Genomic DNA, 19,821 nt, shown 5'->3' with positions numbered 1-19,821 from the left:
CTAGGCTCCAGGGTTGAGAGAACGTATTTCTGTTGTTTAAGCCACCCACAGTATTTTGTTATGGCAGCACTAGCAAACTAATACATTCTTCATCTTTATTTCTATATGCAGGCCCCTCTGCCACCATCAGGTAACCATCCCAATATATTTAATGTGAATCTGTTTGTGTTCTTGTGTTCTTACAAAATATACACTACTATTCTATGTGCATGCATTTATACTTTATTCAAATGTCATTTTGCCATATATCTCAACTTATAGCTTTAAATTTAAGGCCTATACAGGAATATCTTATGAGAAATAAAAGTATTGCTGCAAAGAAGACTTAAGCCCCAAAGAAGAAAACTGTCCCAGTGCTATTTGCTTTCTACATAATTCTATTAGTCATAGGTTTGCTTTAGCAACACGTATACTAAAATTGGAATTGTATATAATTCTATTAGTCATTACATGCATAGAATATATATATCTAAAATATACTGTATTTAAAAATGCACTTGGGAGACAGGGAATTTATAGACATGTTTGAATATAATAGAAGGGCTTCCTTTTTAAATATTCTGTTTGACTCTTCTCTAGTAGTTATATTCTGCCTTTCTCACTTGAAATACAATCATAATGAAAAGAATTAAATAATATTTTTATTGCTTAAAAATTGTTTTTTGGAGAACACATCCTCCTTTTAACACCCACTTTACCCCATTTCTTCAAATAATGACTATGCTAATTGTATTATTTGAAGTAAAAGTGAAAAAAAAAGATAGTATGGTAAAAATACTATTCGTAGATAGAATTTGTTCTAATTTCACTGCTAGACCGTTGGTTTCTAGCTCTTCAATATTGCAGTTTTACAATAATGAATGTCTGAATGCAAATGAGTTACTTTGAGAGACACACTTTCACCACTGTGCCCCTTAGCTGTCATGGAGTTCAACTCACTCCAATAATGTAGGCCCAGACGGTAACAGAGACTCCTGGGTGTGTGGTTGAACTTCTAGAGGGAGATCTTGTTAAGGAACCAACCCCAGGTGGCATCTTCCCCAAAGAGGTAAAAGGCAATTTGTGGATCCTTGAACCACCTGTGCCTTAGAATTTAGGTCTCAAAGGTTTGTAGAGCCCCATCAACTCTCATTGCCACAGCCACGCAGAGATTCTCACCAAGAACCTGAAGCAGAGTCTCCATTATAGGTGGGTAGAAAATATTTATCTTACTTTTGTATAATGGCCTTTAAAAGATCCAAAACTGTACCCTTAATTGAACCACTTCACTTTCATTTAGGAAGGCACTGGGTATTATATATAACCAAATAATACAATATTTAAATTAAGATTTATTTACAAGATTTATAACTTTTGGGGGGAACACAGGGTGCCAAATATGATACAGATTTTATGTTTCCAAATTAGAACTGCCATCATTGTGTCTTATGCACTTAAATAAATTACATCACTACTGAAATAATACAGTTATGCTCACTGAAATTGTTCATATCATAGTTTTATTTCCAAAATATCACCTAAGATGAAAACAGCATGTTTCATAGAATATCCTGTGAAAGAAACCTGGATACACAACTACCTAAACTTGAAACGATGCTCTTTTTTGAGAATATAACTCCAGATCAAAAGTTTTCTCAGGAAAATTTTCCGTTAACTCTGAAAAACATATAAGCAAGTGTATATATGAAAGCATAATAAGTAATCAATGTAATAATGAAACAAGTTTAGATAAACCACCTATCTTATAGTAAAATAATCTGCCAACATGTTAGTTGAGAAGATCGCAAAAAGAAGGACTTCTGGGCCGGCCCGGTGGCGCAAGCAGTTGGGTGCGTGTGCTCTGCTGTGGCAGCCCGGGGTTCACCAGTTTGGATCCCAGGCGCACACCAAGGCACCGTTTGTTAAGCCATGTTGTGGCGGCATCCCATACAAAGTAGAGGAAGATGGGCACGGATGTTAGCCCAGGGCCAGTCTTCCTCAGCAAAAAAAAAAAAAAGAAAAAGAAAAAGAAAAAAGAGGAGGATTGGCATCGGATGTTAGCTCAGGGCTGGTCTCCCTCACAAAAAAAAAAAAAAGAAGGACTCCCATTTGAGGAAAGTCACAGCATAAGCAGGAGCAAGATTTTAAGAAATGCAGACCTGTAGATTCCTAGTTTGGTAGGACAGAACCTCTATAACATTCTCAAGGAGGAAATAAAAGCCAGAAGAAAATGTTCATTTCCAGAGCTGCTCTTAGTTCTGCAGACCTAAAATAGGATGTTCAAAGATAAATTTATTTTCTTTATATTCTGCCTTATCATTTTATAATAAAAAATTCTAAGTACAAGTAACTATTTCCAGAAGCACAATCTAATGCTATCATTATTAATCATTAGCCATAAAACATTGGTGCTAATTTAAAGACAACTCACTACCTTTTCACCCTCCCGGTTACTCATTAGTATTCATAAGAAGTATGAACACTCCTAGAGTATGATCAGGAAGGAGAATCTTCAATACTCCAAAATCAAGTTTGTTAGCCTCATTTGACACTATGTTCATTTCCAGTTTCTGATCGCATGGGGTCACTGCTACAAACGGTGAGCAGACTTCTTTTAGATAACGTGCCATCTCTCACAGAAAAGTGAAGTAATCTCAGAGGAATCAATATGAGTAAGGACATGGAGGGCCAGAGATGAAAATATATGTCCAATGGTGCCTGGTAGTGTAGTATGACTGAAAGGTGACATGGATCTGACCGTGGAATTCACTGAAAATGAGGCTAAAGCCTATTTCTGCTATCCTAAAAAATAGCTCTGATTACATATCTTATTTATTCCAAAAGCTTTAATGACTGTCATTTGCCTCCCAGCTAATGTGAGAGAATCATGAGGTAGAGACCAAGGATACAATAGTCAATGATAGTGTTAATGAAAGCTTGACCTGAGGAAGTAGAAGAGGAGGATGCTTAGGGTGGGAAAGCAGTTATGAAAATTGACATATGATATCATATGGAGCTTTGAAAGAGAAAATTAGAGAATGGATATATATTTGTGATTTAAAATGTTTGCTTGTTAAAACTGATTATTTCCAGCCCGGTGGTGCAAGTGGTTAAGTGTGCGCGCTCCACTGAGGTGGCCCGGGGTTCGCCGGTTCAGATCCCGGGCACGCACCAACCCATCACTGGGCAAGCCATGCTGTGGTGGCGTCCCATATAAAGTGGAGGAAGATGGGCATGGATGTCAGCCCAGGGCCAGCCTTCCTCAGCAAAAAAAAAAAAAAAAAAAAAAGGAGGGGGTTTGGCAGATGTTAGGCCAGGGCTGATCTTCCTCATGCACACACAAAAAATTTATTATTGCAATATAAAATAAAGTATATAACAAGGAACATACTAGATTTCAGCTGAAATAGAGGAGCTGCTGTAATTTGGAAGCATTTCTTTTGAGTGATAGTTGATATGTTTGCCAAGGGAGACAAAGGAGAGACTGACGGCTGCAGACAAAATATTAAAAATTGTAAACACAGAGAAGGCAAGATGAGAAAGAGGCATGTGAGGGGACATAGAAACAAAATCCTCTAGTGTAGTGTTTGGGGATAAAAGGAAAGCTACAATCTCAAAACAGGGTGTTCCCTTACTGGAAAAGAATGCAGATTGATTGAGAAATATATTAGGAAGGTTTTGTTAAAATTTTTTAAAAGGATCTTGAAATATAATTTAAAAAACATAGTATATCATCTAGGTAGAAGTTTCTTAAGTTTGCAAGCCTAACCACACCACTGTGCTCGAGACATAAATATTAGCTATCTTAAATGATTTTTTAAACGTCTCATTAGCACCGAAATCTTAACGTGTTCAAAACATCACCTCAATCACTCCTCTTAAACAATATCCTCTAATACGCAAAAAATGTCACAACCACTGACCCAATTGCAAAAAAGTCACTGACATCTTTCTTGATCTACCCCCCACCTGTCGTTCCCTCATATCTCTCTCATGTAATTCATAGTATGAATTATGCTGAAGACATCATCTTGTTTCTGCTCCCAACTGGTCAGTGTACCTGCTTCTCTCTAGCTCCAGCTTCTCTACTTTGGCCCAAGTCAGCATTATCTTTCAGCAGGAATCCTATTACAACTGCTTGACTCATTTTTTCTTTCTCTCATAATTTCTACCCCTTTAATCCTGTAATTCATTATCTTTCTCATAACAGCAAGAATAATCTTTTTAAAACTTAAAGGTGAACATGTTCACCTACCTTAAAACTTATCAGTGCCTTACAATTTACTTAGAATAAAATCCAAATATTTATTGTGACCTACATTATCTGATTCTAGTAATTCTCCATTTCCTCATTATTATCCAGTCACACTAGCCTCCATTAAGTTCCTCTTCAAAAAACAAACAAACAAACCTAAGTATTTTTCTACCCCAGAGCAGCATTTTTAAGAAAGACACTCCTGCCTGGAATCTTGGAATGTTCTTCTTGTGATTTATCAAATAGTTGGCTCTTTCCCATTTTTTAGGTTTCAGCTCACATACCACCCTCTCGGAAATGCCTTCCCTTAACATGCTGTGTGAAATAATTCTCCCAGGTTATCCTGATGCATCATTTTGTTAAATTTTCTCATCATATTTACTACAATTTACAATCATCTGCCTGTAAGTTTTGTTACCAGCCTTTTGTCTCTTCCTTATTATTCAAATAGAAGGTCCATGAGTTGAGGAATGAGTAACTTATCTGAAGCTTGGGCATTGCCTGGCACAAGTAGGAAATCACCAAATACTTGGTAAATAAACAAATAAGAGGATGATTCAAAGAAACTTAGGGAAAGAATGATATTTGGTGTCAGAAAGCCAATATCATATACTCAACAATGTTAAAAGTTATTTTCGTCCTATTTCTCCGAATCTTGTTTGCATTGCTGCTTCATTCCTTTTTCTCACTGTTTCTACTTTCTTTCTAGTTTTCTATTTTTGTTTCTATTCTACCCTTTTTTTAGGAGAGAAAATGTCAGTAACACTGGGGTTTCAGTCAAAATTCAGTCAGAATTCAGTCATTCATGACACATAATCTTTTTAAAAAGAATTTTATTGAGGTAAGATTCATGTACAAAAAGCCGTACATGATTAAAGTCTACAACTCAGTGAGATTGGGGGAAACTACACGTCCGTGACACTCACCACAGTCTACGCCATAAACATAGCCTTCATCCCCAAAAGTTTCCTCTTGCCTCTTTATTTATTATTATTATTGTTATTATTATTTTGTGTGTATGTATACTTAAACTTTTGTGAAAGGGTGGATCTTATGCTAAATGATGATATAGTCATGACTGTCTGGAACTGAACTGCAGATCTTCAGATGAGACACTAGGTCAGGGCTTTCTTGGAGCCAGGCGCCCTCCTTGGGTACTATCAACTGTGATTGGAAAGGGACTCTAACTGGCTTAACTAGGAACAGGTGAATATCCTAGAAAGCAACATCTCTACAAAAACATTCAATCATATTATAATAGCATTCTGATTCTTTGGCAAATATGTGCAATGTTATTATGATCGAAACTCTACAGCATAAGAATGTTTAATACTATGAAAATCATGAAAAATATCAAAATATGAAAAATATCAAGAAAAGGTCAACTAAAAATTAAGGCCAGATACATTTCATAAGTTTGTTAAATAATTTAAAAAAATTATATAAATAAAAATACTGGTTTAAACAAAAATGCAGTGGAAAGAATATAGGGATGCATCAACTTGTGGGGCAAGAAGAAAATGAGTGATAGAGGGAAGCCAAAGGAAGCTGAATCTAGTAAAGTAAAATGTGATGGATTTGCAAAAATGATAACGTTTTCACAGATATCATTTTTTCCAGCTGAAAAGAGAATCAGTAGACTGAAAAATACATCAGAGGACATATCTCTATGTATTTTTCTCTGAGTTAAAAAATTAAAAATGAGAAAAATGCAGTTAACAGACATGGACGATAGAATTTGAAAGTTCAATGTACATTGAATAAATGTATAGAAAGACTGAATAAAGAAAATGGAGCAGGATTGTGGTTAAATATCTATTCCTGAGAAAAAGCAAGAAATCTCAGATTAAGAAATCACAAAGCAAAATTGAACTATTTGGGGCATACAATTCCTCAAGCCTTTCTCACAGTCAATGCAAGACACATAAGAAATGAATCATGACTTCTATTATTTGCAAGCTAATAAGATATTTATAATTTAATGAAATTGCAAGGAAGTAAATCCTCAAAATATTCATGATGTTGAATCATCTCTTTAATTTACCATACTTACTTTTCTATCTCCCAAATGATTGTAAGGTTTATTACTCATTAGACTTAGAACCTTGAGTTTAAAAAAAGATTTAGATTAATACACCATTTCAGGAATTCTCACCCAAGAAATTGCCTTTGCCATCTAATGGCACTCCTAGAAAACAATTTCTTAAAAATTGTAACCACTTCTCCCTTTCTTCCAAAACAGATGAATATCCAAATTCCTATATGGCTCCCGGAAATTTCACCCGGGTCACTGAGTTTATTCTCACAGGCGTCTCAGAGCGTCCAGACCTCCAGATCCCACTCTTCTTTGTGTTCCTGGTCATCTATGGACTGACCGTGGCCGGGAACCTGAGCATCATCACTCTCACCAGTGTTGACTCTCGACTTCAGACCCCCATGTACTTTTTCCTCCGACATTTGGCTGTCATCAATCTTGGCAATTGAACTGTCATTGCCCCTAAAATGCTGATCAATTTTCTAGTAAAGAAGAAAACCACCTTCTACTATGAATGTGCCACCCAACTGGGAGTGTTCTTGGTCTTCATTGTAGCTGAGGTTCTCATGTTAGCTGTGATGGCCTATGACCGCTATGTGGCCATCTGTAACCCCCTGCTCTACATGGCGGTGGTGTCTCGGCAGATCTGCCTTCTGCTGGTGTCCCTCACATACCTCTATAGCTTTTCCACAGCTGTCGTGGCTTCGTCTTCTGTATTCTCTGTGTCTTATTGCTCTTCCAATGTCATCAATCACTTTTTCTGTGATATTGTCCCTCTGTTAGCTTTGTCCTGCTCTAATACTGACTTTCCAGAAACAGTAGTTTTTATATCAGCAGCTACAAATTTGGTTTTCTCCATGACTATAGTTCTTGTATCTTATTTCAACATTGTTTTGTCCATTCTAAGGATACGTTCATCAGAAGGAAGGAAAAAAGCCTTTTCCACGTGTGTTTCACATATGATGGCAGTCACAGTTTTCTATGGAACAATGCTATTCATGTATGTGCAGCCTCAAACTAACCATTCAATGGATACTGATAAAATGGCTTCTGTGTTTTACACAGTGGTGATTCCAATGCTGAATCCTATGATCTACAGCCTGCGGAACAAGGATGTGAAGGCTGCCTTAAATAGATTTCTGACAAATACACGCTGTTCTTTTAAATCAATGTGATTTTAGAACTCCATATGTAACTGAAGAGAAGGTTAAAATAGGCTGCCATTATGTCAGAGAAAGTAGAAGTTAGGAGATTGACCTACTTACTTTACAAGCACATAATCCTGAGAATTAAAAGGGGCTAGGATTTGGAAAACATTGAATTAACAAATAAACTGAAACTCTGGGTGTTAGGAGGTTAATACAGAAACAAAACATTATTCACTAACTTTGCCAAGGAGTATGCAGGTAGCTAGATTGAAAGAAATATTTCCAAGAGTCAGGAGAGATATAAATTGAAAAAAATTAAGGTAAAACAGAGCAACCAATTACGGACGAGAATTTGGCTTTCTTATTCATTGGCTTCCCTTTTTTGTTCCTGGGTATGATTGGTTGAAGTACCTTGAAAAACTGTAGTCTCAGATGGCTAAAAACCTTCTCAAATCTAAGGTAGCAAAATTATACTAACAAGTATGTTTAAAATAAAACTCCCAACTCTCTCTTAATTTCGTTTGAATGCAAAAAATGTACACTACTGATAAATTTATATTCTGAATGTTAACTAAAATATAATTGAGATTATTTTTATTTCACTTGATATAACTTATACAACTTTTTTATGAAAGACACAGAGTACTAACATTGAATATGCTTTCCTGATGGGTACAATTTGATAAACTTCGTGGATGCTGTAAAAGTTTTCCTTTCTCATTATTCTAAGTATGAGTCTTCTTTACTGTGTGTAATAAGTGAACTGTATTGTGATAATATGAAGTATTCATTGGACCATGTTTTTGAAAGTTCTTTACATTATTAGAGGAAAAGTTTAATTGATTTGTAAAATTTTTTCTTTTGTTTTCTGATAGATTTTGTTTAGTGAATGTACACTAAAATCTATTGTACCACGTTGAATATACAGAGCTGATCATATTATATCTCAGATTTTTCATATCAGAATTCAGTGATAGTAAATAACAGAGTATTATTTATAGAGTGAATGTAACCACGCTGGGCATTTCCAAAGAAGAAGAATAATCCTTCTTTGAAATTAATTTACTAAAAATATTTGAAACCGGGCCAGCCCCAGTGGCCTAGTGGTTAAGTTCAGTGTGCTCCACTTTGGTGGCCCAGGTTCAGTTCCCAGGCATGGTCATACACCACTCATCTGTCAGTGGCCAAGCTATGGCAGCAGCTCACATACAAAATAGAGGAAGATTGGCAATAGATGTTAGCTCAGGGTGAATCTTCCTCAGCAAAAAAAAACAGCGTTCAAACCGCTGGACTAGCCGTGTACCTGGTACATGAAGAGTATCCCATAAAGTATACTTGATTTCATTTGGACCCTCAAATAGAGAGAGAATGTTAAAACACTCATTATGAGTGTTCCAGTTTCTTCACATCCTCACTAACACTTGGCATAAATACCATCAGTCATTGTGATTAGAGTCCTTCTAGAATGTATGTTCTGGCACCATCCTGTGGCTTTAATTTGCATTTCTTTAATGGCAGATGATACTGAGCATGATCATTCTTTTAAATCTGTAGCTGGTCTGCTGCTCTGTTGGTTATACCAACCAGTATAGTGACCTCACACTGTCTACAACCTTGGCTTTTTACAGACAAGCCACTGAGATCATATTTGTTTTGAAAACATCTCTGGGTGTGGGTTTTTTCAAGCCCCACTCCAAATCAAATCAGCCCATGTCTATCAGCAAAGCTGTAGGTCTTCATAACTGCCCCAACAACCACATTCTAGATATCTACCCAACTGATTTGATTTACTCAAAATAAAATTTCATTTATTACTGCTACATTCATAATTCACAAACACTGAAAGCAACCAAATATCTTTCTATAGATGAGTGGATAAACAAATTGTGATATATCCATACAATGAAATACTATTCAGCAATAAAAGACCGTGAGCTATCAGGCCGTATAAAGACACTGATGGGGACCAGCCCGGTGGCTTAGCGGTTAAGTGCGCGCACTCTGCTACTGGCAGCCCAGGTTGGGATCCTGGGCGCGCACCCACACACTGCTTGTCAGGCCATGCTGAGGTGGCATCCCCCATACAGCAACTAGAAGGATGTGCAACTATGACATACAACTATCTACTGGGGCTTTGGGGAGAAAAGGAGGGAAAAAAATGAGGAGGATTGGCAATAGATGTTAGCTCAGGGCTGATCTTCCTCACAAAAAAAAAAAAAGAAAAGAAAAGAAACTGATGAATCTTCAATGCATGTTGCTAAGTGAAAGAAACCAGTCTGCCAAGACTACGATACTCTTTTTATATGATGCTGTGTAAAAGGCAAAACTGTAGAGATGGTAAACAGATCAGTAGTTACCAGAGGCTCAGTGGTGAAATAAAAGGTTTAAATAGGTGAAGCGCAAGGGACTTTTTTTCCTGTAGTGAAGCTGTTCTGTATGACACAGTACTGGTGGATACATGACCCTGTCTTTTTCAAATACCCATAGAGCTTTATGGGACAAAGTGTAAATCTTAATGAATGTAAATTTTAAAATAAATCATTTAAGAGATCAGAGAAACCCAAAATGGAATGTGGAAAGTGACAAAACTATCTACCAAATTAAAAATCTATGACACAATTTTCCTGAAGGGGGTAGAATGAAAGGTGCTGACCTAAGTAAGGTTAGAAATGAATGGAATATGTAAAACTAAAGGCAAAAATAAGTGTATGTAACATTGTGCTCTAGTTATAATGTTAGTTCTCATTTGGATATGGTTTAACAATTGTAGAAGCATTTACATGTATACTGCAATTAAACAATTAAGTATGTGGATGGCAGATTTCAGGGGCCAAGTTTTTCACTGTTAGGGTAGGAGGTTGCAGAAAAGCAAAAAGAGGAAACCAGAATGATCGGGGTAATAATGGATCAGTGTTAGAGACATCCTCAAGGACTTATGTACAGCTTAGTACAGATACTGAAGATTCTAAAAAGAAATAGCTGTAGATATGTATATCCACATGAGCTAGTATGCACATATATATTTCCTTGCTCTGCTAGCTAAGCGGGCCTAGAAGCTTAACATCTCAGTAGGAACAAACGCACCTACTGCCAAGACATTAGATTCCAATAACACTCTTCAATGTAAAGAACCAGAGGTTTTTGAGATTTGAGTGATTCTAGGAATGAACAAGAAATATATAGAATGAGCCCAGAGCATATTGTAGTGTCTGAAAGTAAGGCAGTGGTAATAATGAGGGGAAGGAAGGAAGCAAGGAAGCAAGGAAGGAAGGAAAGAAGGAAAGAAAGAAAGAAGGAGAGAAAGAGAGAAAGAGAAAGAGAGAAAGAGAGAAAGAAAGGAAGAAAGGAAGGAAGAAAGAAAGGAAGGAAGAAAGGAAGAAAGAAACAAAGAAGAAAGGAAGAAAGACAATGATGGTATATGTCAAAATAACACAGGAGCCAACCGAAAATGTTTCCAACCAAAGCCAGAACAAATTGAGCAACAAAATAAAGTAGAATTTTAGAGCTGTATTGTTATCCCAAGTATGAAATACTCCCATGATAATATACTGATATAAATATATGATTGAATAAATTATAAGTAGGGGCGAAACAGTCAAATCTCACAGGCAGAGCAATTCCAAATAATTTATGTAAATACTCCTCCCTCAAGGAGGAGGAGCAGAGCCCCCCACTCCTTGTGTGTGAGTTGCTCATAGTGACTCCTTTCCAACAAGTAGAGTGTGGAAAGGAGAGGGAAATAACTTTATAGTGGAGAAACCTGACAAACCCTCCCTCAGCCGGGTGATGGACGTTACCATCAGCATTGCTGATTACTGATTACTGATTACCATTACCATTACTGACAAGTCACATTGATAGTATGTACTCTTGTTATGATGTGATAAGAATGTCAATTCACTTCTATGGTTTTCCTCCCCAAAACTCATTACACCAGTCTAATCTAATAAGAAAAACAAGAAAAACCCCAATTGAGAGACATTCCAGAAAACACTTGATTAGTACTCTTCAAAATTATCAAGGTCATAAAAAACAAGAAAAATCTGAGAAACTGTTACAGCCAAGAGGAGACTAAGGAAACATGAGGACCAAATGTCATGATTTATCCTGGATGTGATCCTGGATCAGAAAAGGGTCATCAGGGAAAAACTAAGAAAATCTGAATAAAGAGTAAACTTCAGCTTATTAACAAGAACAACAACAAAAATATGTGACAGTCACCAAATCATTCAGGTGGCTGGTCTTACTGTGGCATCCTCAGCCTCTCTTCCTATCAGTAAATGGACTTTTATTTCAAAGATATAAATATGAACAATGCACCAATATATGCAGCCAATTCTAGTACTTTCTTTAGCGCAAACACCTGGGGCCTCTTTATTCTGGGAGAAGAGACAAATGAACAGATTGGGCCATAGGAAGCACGGATTTGACCCCTGATAGAACCACATGCTGAATGACCTTCTGGAAATTTATTATTTTTTCTCTCTCGGCTTGGGTTTTCTCATGGGTATAATTATTATAGTGTTCTAGAGATATGGTTTGTTTGTTTATTATTTATTTATTTTTCACAGAACTCTTTTGTTCCCAAGTTAATCCTAACAAATAACACTAATCAGCCTCCTGCTCTGGGTGACGGGGGGGCAGGCACAAAGCTTTGCTGTATCGTCTGTCTCACACATTTTCCTGACATCTTTCACTCACGTCTTTCCACAATGCTCCCTGAATCACCCCCACAGAAACCGGTTACTGCTCTAAACACTGCCAGGCATTAAAAAAACCCTAAAATAAAAAAGAGAATTCTGACTGCTTGGAAAATTTGAAATCTGATGTTTTGTATTTCTTAGAGAAAGAGTTGTTCTTTTTAAAATTTCAAGGTTTATTTTATCTTTAATAACACTTTTATTGGAAAATTGAATTGTGAAAGTGGCATGTTTCTGATCTAAACTTTGATTTCATATGTATTATTGAAATCAATTTCACTGACCAATTTGGGATTCCAAGGATTTATTTTTTCTATTGTTGTCATAATCAGTCCTTAAGTATGAAAAAAATCTCTAAACACTATAATGTATTTACTTTATTCTCACAAATTAATTCAATGTGATAACTCAGTAGAGATTTAAAGATAAACAGCAATACCCCTATGGTACCCTCTCAGCAGAAACGACGAGACGTGTAACTTCTTTAAAGAGCTCCTGAGAGGTCTCCTGTTTATTCATGACACTATGCGTTATTAATCTTGTTGTGACAAGGGAGGACATTGGTGTGGCCTTGCAACCTAAGCTGTGAGTTGCATATGGACGCTTACACTGGTTGTACAAGTCTAAAGAAGCCTATGAACTTAATATTCAACAGATCTGTTATATGAAATTTATGGATGATTCACTGCATAAAGTCTCTAAACTTCTGTATAAAAAGCTGTGATATTAGTTTTTCGTGACTCTTTATAGAATGTCACCTGTGAGTCGTGTTTTATGTAACCGTTAACATTGATATTTTATTTTAGGCTAAAAATTATTAGGTAATGAAATTTAATTTTCGGAAAAAATATATATACCACTTAGTTGTAAAGAGTGAATGGCCTTGTCTAGGAACACTAACCACGCTCCTGTGTTAAGCACCACAGTTATTAATTCATCATCTAATATCAGACCATAAATCATGGCATTTTATAAGAAGACACATGCAGAGATGAGTCATTTGACAAACTGTAGTAGATTCATTTGTAAATTTAATTAATGAAAGAAAAACAGGCACTGTACATTCATAGAGTAATTATTTAATATCTCAAACATATAGTTTCTGCCTATATAATTTTGATCCTGGTCGTAACTCACAGAATGTTAACAGGCTGACATTTTTATGTATTCAACACATTGTGTGTTCAGTGAAATTTTTAGTGTCTACGATTCATTAAAAAATATTTTGACCCTCTCCACATAATACAGAAGCCCAGTGTTATGATAGTTGAAAGTTTCTTTAATAGAAAACTATGTTCACGTTTTCAATGAATGGAAATATAGAATCAAAAGATTTGGTACTGGTCCTAAGGGTAAGGATATTACTACATTTTATGTCAGAAAATCAATGAAGGAAATGTCTTGGAGGATGGGAGAAGTTGCTATGAGATAGTTATACGAAGAGTGTTCGTGTTTATGAAGAGGAGAGAAGTCTAGAGACGAGATTCTTAAAATGTGCTTACCCACCATTAGCATATTTCAAATTTAGTGAATATTGACCAGGATTCCTTTGATGGAATAGCCTAGAATAGAGTAGAGCAGAAGACAGAATAGAAAAAAATTAGTGCATCTCCAGTAATGAGAAGACCTATGATATGTGCACAAGAACTTAGAGAATGATTGCCGTATTTTAAAAGCTGCTAGAATGCCAATGTGGCTAAAGTGTAGTGATCCAGACGGAGATGTGGAGATGAGCCTGCAGTGGAAAACAGGGCCCTTTGAAATTAAAAAACAACCATCATTCTAGAGTCTTGTTCTACTACAAGCAGCTGAGTGAGCTTGGGCAAGTCATTAAAACTCTTTGTCAGTTCCCCATGGCCATTGGTTGTCATCACTATGTTGAAATAATTGTACTGAACACCAACACACTAGTTAGCAATATTGATTCCTCCAACATGTAAGAGAAGCACAAAATCAATAAAACCCTTTTTTAACTCTTTCTGTCACTGGAATATCTTCACCCATTGAGCAGATATCTGTGCGAACAGACTCACCAGTAAAAGAAACTCTTCACTAATAAACTGTTTCTTACTAATTCCCTTACTAATTAAACTATCCAAGGGTTTTCTTTTAAACTTCCTGGAACTTAGGGAGAAGAAATGTGAGGTACCCAGAGAAAAGTTTTCTTTTATTAGTTGCACTAACATTGTGACAAAGCCTTTAGTTGATCCTTTGCTTTGCCTCTTGTTACAAAATTATTGATGAATGGCCCTAGTGTAAGAACGGACAGCTAGAGCAGAAGCTTTAGTAAGCGAGGGAGCCACAAAGTCCTTTGGAATCTTTTTATTTCCTGAAATCAGATATGGAAACTCATATAGCCACTAAAAAATAGGAAAGAATGAAATTATGCAGTATCTTTTCATATACACCCACTTGTTAATGAATGTTAAAACATTGATAGCTTTATTCATAATAGTACAAAATGGAAATATTTCAACTGTCCATCAGCAGATAAAAAGATGAATTATGGTGTATAAATAAAATAGAATACTACCAGCAATAAAATGGAGTGAACTGTCCATAGCTGCAACAACACAGATGAATTCCAGCAGCATTAAGTGGAGCAAAATAACCAGACAGAAACGTACTTTATCATTCATTTATATGAAGTTCTAAAATAGGTTAAATGAAACTATGGGGATAGAAATCATAGTAACTGTGGCCTGGGATACAGAGTGGGTCAATTTACTGCAAAGAGACACTGGAGAACAGTTTGAGTGATAGAATTATTCTCTACTTGAGAGCTGTATCCTCTCAAGTATCCTCATTTTTTAAATGTCATCCAAGTTCACTCGGCATTTTATTATACATAAAATATACCTTAATAATTTGCTCTTTTAAACAAAACTAATACAATTTCACCTTTTTAATGCTATTTTTAATATTCTTCTCAGAAGCAGTCCTTAAATTTCTATATAATCCATATAGATAAACTTTTAAAGAATACATAAAATTATGCTAAATGTATACATCTGTAATTTACTCCAAACTATATATGTAGTTGTCAGTATTTCACCATATTACTAATACTCTTATGAGGATTTTATATATTTTAATAACATGTATTACTTCTGCAGAATAGATTTCCAGGAACCAGTTTTCTGCCCAGTGAAGATACGCATGTTTTCAACTATTTTTAGATGTAAGACAAGAGGTTTCAATTAGCTAGTTCCTCAGTTCAGGAAACTTTATCATTATTGGGACAGGCAAAGCTTCTCTCTTTCTTTAATTTAATTTTTATTCCAATTTGTTATGGGATGAATTGTGCCCCACCAAAATTCATATGTTGAAGTAAGTCCTAAACCGAGTATTTCAGAATGTGACCGAGTATTTCAGAATATTTGGAGATAAGGCTTTAAAAAGGTAAGTAAGTTCAAATGAGTTCATTAAGGTGGGCGGTTGGTGTGCTTATAAGAAGAGGGGATTAGGACACAGAGAGAGACACCAGCCATGTACACAGACCCAGCAACAACCACGAGAGGACGTAGCAAGAAGGGGGCCGTCTGCAAGCCAAGGAGAAGCCTCAAGAAACCAAACCTGCCAACCCCTTGATCTTGGCCTTCTAGGCTCCAGATGTGAGCAAATATATTTCTGTTGTTTAAGCCACCCAGCCTGGGGTATTTTGTTAAGGCAGCACTAGCAAACTAATACAGCCTTCCTCTTGATTTCTATATCCACTTCCCTCCAGCACAATCAGGTACCATCCCAGTGTATTTATTGTGAATCTGTAGGTCTTCTTGTGTTCATACAGAATATACGTTACTCTTCCATGTGCAAGAATTTATACTTTTCATAAATGACATTGTGCCATATACCTCAACTTCTAGCCTTAAAGTGAAGGCATATAGGGGATATCTTATGACAAAAAATAAGTGTGCTGAAAACAGGACTTAAGCCCCAAAAAGCCCCAGGGCAGTTTCCTTTTTACATAATTCTATTAGTCATGGGCTTGCTTTAGTAGCACATATGGTAAAACTGAAATGATACATAATTCTATTAGTCATTATATGCATTAAAAATATCTAAATTATTCCGAGTTTAAAAAATTTATTTTTGTGACAGTAAATTTACAGATAAGACACAGGGCTCCATTTTTAAGTATTCTGTTTGACTCTTCTGTACTAGTTATCTTCTACCTTTTCTCACCTGAAATACAATCATAAAGAAAAGAGTAAAATAATGATTTTATTACCTGAGGATTGTTTTTAGAGGACATATCCTCCTTTTAACATCCAGTTATCCCATTCCTTGAAATAATGACTATGCTAATTGTATCTTTGAAATAAAAGCAAAAAAAAAAAAAAAACAGACAGCCATAGTAAAAATACTATTTATAGATAGTTTGTTCTAATTTCACTGCTACATCATTGGTTTCTGGTTCTTCAATACTAAAATTTTCGATAATTAATCTCTGAATGCAAATGAGTTACTTTGAGAGACACACATTAATCACCGTGCCCCTTGGCTGTCGTGGAGTTGAACTCACTTCAATAATGTAGGCCCAAATTGCAACAAAGACTCATGGGGTGTGTGGTTGAACATCTAGAGGAAGACCTTGTTAAGGAACAAACCCAGGTGGCATCTTCTCCAAGGAGGTAAAAGGCAATTTGTGGATCCTAGAACCACCTGTGCTTCAGAGTTTGGTTCTCAAAGGTTTGTAGAGCCCCATGAACTCTCATTGCCACAGCAACATACAGATTCTCACTAAGAACGTGAAGCAGATCCTCTGTTACAGGTGGGTAGAAAATATTTATCTTATTTTTGTATAATGGCATTTAAAAGATCCAAAACTAGACCTTAAAGTGAGCCACTTCATTTTCACTTTGGAAGGCACTGGTTATTATATATAATCAAATAATACAATATTTAAACTAAAGTTTGTTTCCAAGATTTATAACTGTTTTGGGGAACACATGGTGCCCAGTATGATCCAAATTTTATGTTTCCAAATTAGAGCTGGCATTATTATGTCTTATGTACTTAAACAAATTATATCACTACTGAAACAATGGATTTTTGCTCCCCGAGATTGTTCATATCAGTTTTATTTCCGCAATATCACCTAAAATGAAAACAGCATGTTTCATAGAATATCTTGTGAAAGAAACCTCAAGACATAACTACCCAAACTCCAAATGATGATCCTTTTTGAGTCTACAACTCCAGATCACAAATTTTCTCAGGAAAATTTTCCACTAACTCTGAAAACAAACAGGCAAATGCATATGTAGAAGCATAAGTAGTAATCAATGCAATAATGACATACGTTTAGATAAAGCACCTATCTTATGGTAAAATAATCTGCTAACATTTTAATTGAATAGATCTCAGAAATAAGGAATTCTGTTTGAGGAAAGTCACTGCATAAGTGGGAGCAAGTCTTTAAGAAATGCAGAACCCTAGATTCCTGGTTTGATGGAACAGAACCTCAATAACTCTGTCAAGGAGGAAACAAAACCCAGAAGAAAATCTTCATTTCCTGGTTGCTCTTAGTTCCACTGACCTAAAATAGCATGATCAAAAATAAATTTATTTTCTTTATATTCTGCTTTATTATTTTATAATAAAAAAATTCTAAGTACTTAGAAACTATTTCTGTATACATTTTTAAACCTATTATTATTACTCATTACCATAAAATATTGGTGCTAATTTAAACACAACTCACTTATCTTTTTAACCTCTCTTTACCCATCAGTATTCATAAGAAGATTGTAAATGCCTAGAGTATGATCAGGAATGACATTCTTAAATACTCCAAAATCAAGGTTGTTAGCCTCATTGACACTATGTTCATTTCCAGTTTCTGATTGCCTGGGGTCAACGCTACAAATGGTGGGCAAACCTTTTTTAGATAACATGCCACCTCTCACAAAAAAGTGGAGTAATCTCAGAGGAATTAAAATGAGTAAGAACATGGAGGGCCAGAGATGAACATGTATGTTCATTGGTGCCTGGTAGGGTAGTCTCACTAGAAAGGTGACATGGACCTGACCGTGGAATGCACTGAAAATGAGGCTAAAGCATATTTCAGTTATCCTAAAAAATAGCTCTGATTATATATCTTAATTACTCAAAAATCTTTATTGACTGTCATTTGCCTATCAGCAAATCTAGGAGAATCATGACATGGGGACCAAGAAGGATACAATATCCAATGACAGTGTTAATGAAAGTTTGACCTGAGAAAACAGAAGAAAAAGATGCTTAGGACTGGAAAGTATTTATACAAATTGGCAAATAATACCGTATGGAGCTTTGAAAGAGAAAATGAGAGGATGGATGCATGTTTGTGATTTAAAATGTTTGCTTTTTAAGATTTATTGTTGCAATTTAAAATAAAGTATATAACCAGCAACACACTAGATTTCGGCAGAAATAGAGGAGCTGATATAATTTGGAAGCATTTCTTTTGGGTGATATTTGATATGTTTGCAAGAGAGACAAAGGAGAGACTGAAGGCTGCAGACAAAATATTGAAAATTGTAAACATGGAGAAGGCAAGAAGAGAAAAAGGCATGGGAGGGGACACAGATGTGATATCCCCTAGTGTAGTGTTTGGGGATAAAAGGAAACTACAGTCTCAAAACAGAGCATGGTCCCTCAGTGGAAAAGAATGCAGATTGATTGAGGAACATATTAGGAAGTTTTGTTATGAATATTTCAAAAGATCTTGAAATAGATGAAAAAAATATATGGTATCATCATGTAGGTTGAGATTTCTTAAGTTTGCGAGCCTAACCATGCCAATATGCTCCAGGTGTAAATATTAGCCAAAATGACTGTTTAAATGTTTCATTGGCATCAAAAGCTTAGCTTGTTCAAAACATCAATTGGACCACTCCATCTTAAACCATATCCTCTAATATGCAAAAAATGTCATGGCCATTGACCCAATTGCAAAAAATAACTAAAGTCTTTCTTGATCTGGCCCCCATCTGGCATCCCTCATATTTCCCTCATGTAATTCATAGTAGGAATTATGCTGAAGACATCCTCTTGTGTCTGCTCCCAATGGTTCAATGCACCTTCTTCTCTCTATCTCCAGCTTCACCACTTTGGCCCAAGTCGGCATCATCTTACACGAGGAATCCCATCACAACTGCTTGACTCATTTTTTTATTTATCTCATAATTTCCACCCCTTTAATCCTGTAATTCATTATCTTCATAACAGCAAGATTAATCTTTTTAAAACTTAAAGCTGATCATGTTCACCTACCTTAAAACTTATCAATGCCTTACAATTTGCTTAGAATAAAATCCAAATATTTATTGTGACCTACATTATCTGATTCTAATAATTCTCCACTTCCTCCTTATTATCTAGGCTCTGGCGTCCGTTAAGTTCCCTTCCAAAAATAACAAACAAAACCTAATTTTTTTCCTACTCCAGAGCAGCACTTTCAAGAAATATACTCCTACTTGGAATCCTGGAATGTTCTTCCTATGATCTATTAAATAGTTGGCTCCTTCCCATTTTTTAGGTTTCAGTTCACATACCCTCTCAGAAAGGCCTTCCCTTAACATGTTGTGTGAAGTAATTTTCCCAGGTTATCCTGATGTATCTTTCTGCTAAATTGTCTTATTGCACTTACTACAATCTATAATTGTCTTACTTATATGTTTTGTTACCAGCCTTTTGTTTCTTCCTTCTTATTAAAAT

The 19,821-nt window shown here is 35.8% G+C and overlaps 2 protein-coding genes across 2 annotated transcripts in view; one reads left to right on the top strand and one right to left on the bottom strand.

Moving 5' to 3' along the window:
* Positions 1–19,821, bottom strand: part of LOC101407136 (olfactory receptor 5AP2) — a 508,331-nt gene that overhangs the window by 372,093 nt on the left and 116,417 nt on the right. The gene's annotated exons all lie outside the window — the stretch shown is intronic.
* On the top strand, positions 6,497–7,444 carry LOC106803034 (olfactory receptor 8J3-like). The gene is given in 1 exon segment (XM_014793163.2): positions 6,497–7,444. A coding segment is annotated over 1 exon segment (948 nt).

Source organism: Ceratotherium simum, chromosome 34 (genome assembly GCF_057802395.1).
Source record: "Ceratotherium simum simum isolate JZ-2026a chromosome 34, ASM5780239v1, whole genome shotgun sequence".
Lineage (NCBI taxonomy): Eukaryota > Metazoa > Chordata > Mammalia > Perissodactyla > Rhinocerotidae > Ceratotherium > Ceratotherium simum.
This window is presented reverse-complemented; position numbering and strand designations above follow the sequence as displayed.